General features: G+C 37.7%; 1 protein-coding gene across 1 annotated transcript; it reads right to left on the bottom strand.

Moving 5' to 3' along the window:
* Positions 1–285: 285 nt before the first annotated feature.
* LOC142167975 (alpha carbonic anhydrase 2-like) lies at positions 286–2,444 on the bottom strand. The gene is made up of 4 exons (XM_075228618.1): positions 2,343–2,444; positions 1,943–2,049; positions 1,736–1,844; positions 286–797 (listed from the first exon to the last, which is right to left on the bottom strand). Exons 1-4 carry the CDS (start codon positions 2,442–2,444, stop codon positions 591–593), a joined length of 525 nt encoding a protein of 174 aa, XP_075084719.1. The 3' UTR covers positions 286–590.
* Between the last annotated feature and the right edge of the window lie 1,271 nt (positions 2,445–3,715).

Below are 3,715 nucleotides of genomic sequence, written 5' to 3'. Positions count from 1 at the left end.
TCTTGACTCGCTATTATGTAATTTGTCCAATATGACCATGCTGAACTGAGTACTAATCTATTGCTCCTACTCAATGTTATGTTGAATTTGCGTGTGGGGTATATATTTTTTTTCTGTCCTTTTCAATTTTTTTGTTTCTGTTTTTCTTTAAGTAAAAGATTTCACAATTTGGAGAAAAAAATTTCACCATGATTTTGATATATGTGTTGATTATTACACTCAGCACATTTGTCTATATATTCAGCTTTTCTTTTTCTTTTTTTTAGATCTCTTCTTGTTAACATTAACCATAACCTCCTTTTTCTCGTCCTTTGCCTTTCTTATATCACAATTGTGTTTCCAACTATCGAGGCGGAGTCAGGAATTTAATGTTATTAGGATCGAGATTCTAGTCATTTTTATGTTATTGAGTTCTAAAGTAAAATTTTTGAGGTCCGATGACAAAAATCTATGATTTTGCTAAGTTTCTATGTGACAACGTGGAAGCAAATTGTCACCTTACATCCACGTGTCATTCCAATTGCTGATGTGTTAACTGCAAATTCTCTCAATATCCACGTGTCAATTTGGATATACATAATAATCCTTTCTCAAGGTCCCTCTATAAATGAACAGCCAAAGATCATAAAAGAAGAAATGGCAACGGAGCAGGAAAGAGCAGAACTAGACCGGAGGGCAAGGGAAGGAGAGACAGTGTTCCATTTTCTGCTACCAATCTTCATTTCTCTGGGATTAATCATGCCCGCATTTTTCACTTCGTCCTTTTTGTCAATCATAGATGATATATTTCTTATCAACTGCCAACAAAATTAATGGTACCACTTGCGTTAGAAAATAGCACACTTTCAGCTTTCAAAAAGTGAGAAGCTAAATTGGGGTTAGGTTAAAAAATTTGATAACTGCATGCAAGAAAGAGTAGGTACGTTTATGTTTAAATAATTTGATTAGTAGTTGCGTGAAAGATTTGGTATGTTTAATCTACTCTTCCACTTGAGTAAAAATATCCAATGTTAACATTGACTAGTTTAGATATATTAACCATGCAAGAATCCAAGAACTGATTTCCTCTCTTAACTTCCTGAATAATTTGATTAACCATGCAAGAATCCAAGAACTGATTTCCTCTCTTAACTTCCTGAATAATTTGATTAGTGGTTACAAGAAAGAGTTAATAAGTTTAATTTATTCTTCCACTTGAAGTAAAACATATATCCAATGTCAACCATCGACAAGTTTAGATATGTTAACCCTGCGAAAACTGCTTTCCTCCCTCCGTTTCTGCTTTCATTCAATAAGTTGTTTAAATATCATTTTCAACTAGTTCTGATCAGTAATAGAGGGGCTCAATCAGAGGAGAAAATCTGTCTTTTACCAAAATCTAAAGAATTTCCTGTGATGAGTAAGCACAACAAGGAGAATCGGAATTTAAAACTGATAATGTTGAATATCTATGCATTCACTACATCTTTGTCACTTGAGTATGGACTTATACAAATATCTATCTTAAGACATACTCTATGTTGCAATTTATGTGTCTTTACCTTCTTTATTTTCAATCTGTTTCAAAAACATATCATTTTTCTTCTAACATACTGATGACACGTTTAAGAAGGTAAGATTCAAAATATTTTGGTTCACTATATATATCTTTAGTTTAAAACGGTAAACTTCGTTCTCGGTCAAACTAAAATATGAAACTAAAATGTGGAGTATTATATATAGAGACGAGGTTTACCTTGGAGAGAAATTTGTCGGGTTTGCCAAACTTGTAAAGGACTCCAATCACAGCTATCTTATTTGTCGCATTTTCGTTTAAGTGAACCATATGCATTTCCATGGCATACCTGTCCCAAAATATATAACATTATATTAATAAATTAGGAATTACGCGTAAAGCTGACAAAGTAGAGGGACAGAAAAATAAAGGAATATATTCTCCTACTTTCTGCCGTTAACAGTATGCTCTGAAGGAGAGTGCCAGTGAGCTTGCTGTAGAGGATACTCTGTTCCATTTATCAAAACAGATCCAGCATTCCCATGCCATTGCAACTGCAACAATACCATATATCATGGATTAATTCACATCTTTAATAAATCGATATTTTTATTCATTCTTACGATTTGTGTCAAGTTATATCACATGCCCTTAGAACTACGTATAAATTTAACTCTATTTATTTTTCGAATAAACAATTTGGCGCCCACCGTGGGGCACCGTGGGGATAAGGATAATAATGATTATTTGATACGAATCTGCAAAAACACACCATTTTACGCTTATTTTGGGAAGTACCTTTGATTTCGGATTAGCAACGACGACCTCTCAAATTAAATGGCCTTACATATCGACAACGAAGCTGACCTTCAAGGTGAGAACAACAACTTGACTCCCAAGACAGGAATGCCGCTTGTCGACGCCGTTGGAGCTCGAGTCGAAGTACCATTAGACGTTAATTTGCATGTGGCCATTGAGGTAAACCTACATTCTGAACCTGAAAATAGCATTCATGGTGGCACTCGATCTACAGCTCGAGATACCCATAACGTCGAGGAAAACGGTGTCAGCTTGCATATGATTTTCGAAATGTTGCAAGCTCAACAGGCAGCGATAGCTTAGTTGCAAAGTCAAACCCAGATACCGAGCAGGTCGGAGCCCAGTCTATCCTGAGAAATCACCCACATAACGGAACCAACTATAGTAAAGTCAAATGAGCAAGAGTCGGGGACTAATCTCGAAATTGCTAAGATGTTCGAAGAACTGACCAAACGAATAGAATCAGAAGAAAGGAGGATCGAAGCAAACGACAAAACGTGAAAACATATAACTCCATGGTTGATCAGATCCCAGGGGCACCACCGATATTGAAGCACTTAGATTCCAAAAAATTCGTACAAAAGCCCTTCCCCCCAAGCGCAGCTCCTAAATCGATCCCAAAGAAATTTCGCATGCCCGAGATTCCTAAATATAACGGAACTACCGTCCCCAACGAACATGTCACCTCTTACACATGTGCCATTAAAGGAAACGACCTGGAGGACGATGAAATCGAATCCGTATTATTGAAGAAATTCGATAAAACCTTGTCAAAGAGAGCAATGATATGGTATCATAATTTACCATCTAATTATATAGATTCATTTGCTATGCTTGCAGATTCCTTCGTAAAAGCACACACCGGGGCCATAAAGGTTGAGACCAGGAAGTCATACATGCTCAAGGTAAGATAAAAGAATAACGAGATGCTAAGGGAGTTCGTATCTCGTTTTCAAATGGAACGAATGGATCTGCCACCAGTCACAGACGATTGGGTTATTCAGGCTTTCACTCAAGGTTTGAACGAACGAAGTTCAACGGCTTCACGACGGTTGAAGCATAACCTGATCGAGTACCCAGCTATTACTTGGGCCGACGTGCATAATCGGTACCAGTCAAAGATTAGAGTCGAAGACGATCAGTTGGGTTCTGAACCCGCTGCTAGAAGGGACATCAATCGAGAACAAGTTCCGATCAGGGACCGATACCGACCATATGGTAGAAACCACAGGATCAATGAATCAAGACGTAACCCCGGACAAGGCAATAAAATGAGTGATCGAGGTCAAGGGTCTCGGGGTCTGATGAACAGAAATGGGTTCGACAGGTCTATCGGCCTTAAGGAAGCACCAAGATTATCGGAGTATAACTTCAGCATCGATGCATCCGCCATCGTATCGG

Source organism: Nicotiana tabacum, chromosome 13 (genome assembly GCF_000715075.1).
Source record: "Nicotiana tabacum cultivar K326 chromosome 13, ASM71507v2, whole genome shotgun sequence".
Lineage (NCBI taxonomy): Eukaryota > Viridiplantae > Streptophyta > Magnoliopsida > Solanales > Solanaceae > Nicotiana > Nicotiana tabacum.
This window is presented reverse-complemented; position numbering and strand designations above follow the sequence as displayed.

Bases quoted from the DNA above. Each gene is read 5' to 3' on its own strand.
- LOC142167975 (XM_075228618.1), bottom strand. From the start codon at position 2,444: ATGGTACTTCGACTCGAGCTCCAACGGCGTCGACAAGCGGCATTCCTG. The intron at 1,845-1,942 runs GTAGGAGAATAT...ATTTTGGGACAG, and splicing joins CATACTGTTAACGGCAGAAA to GTATGCCATGGAAATGCATA. The intron at 798-1,735 runs GTAAACCTCGTC...TTTTGTTGGCAG, and splicing joins CCGACAAATTTCTCTCCAAG to TTGATAAGAAATATATCATC.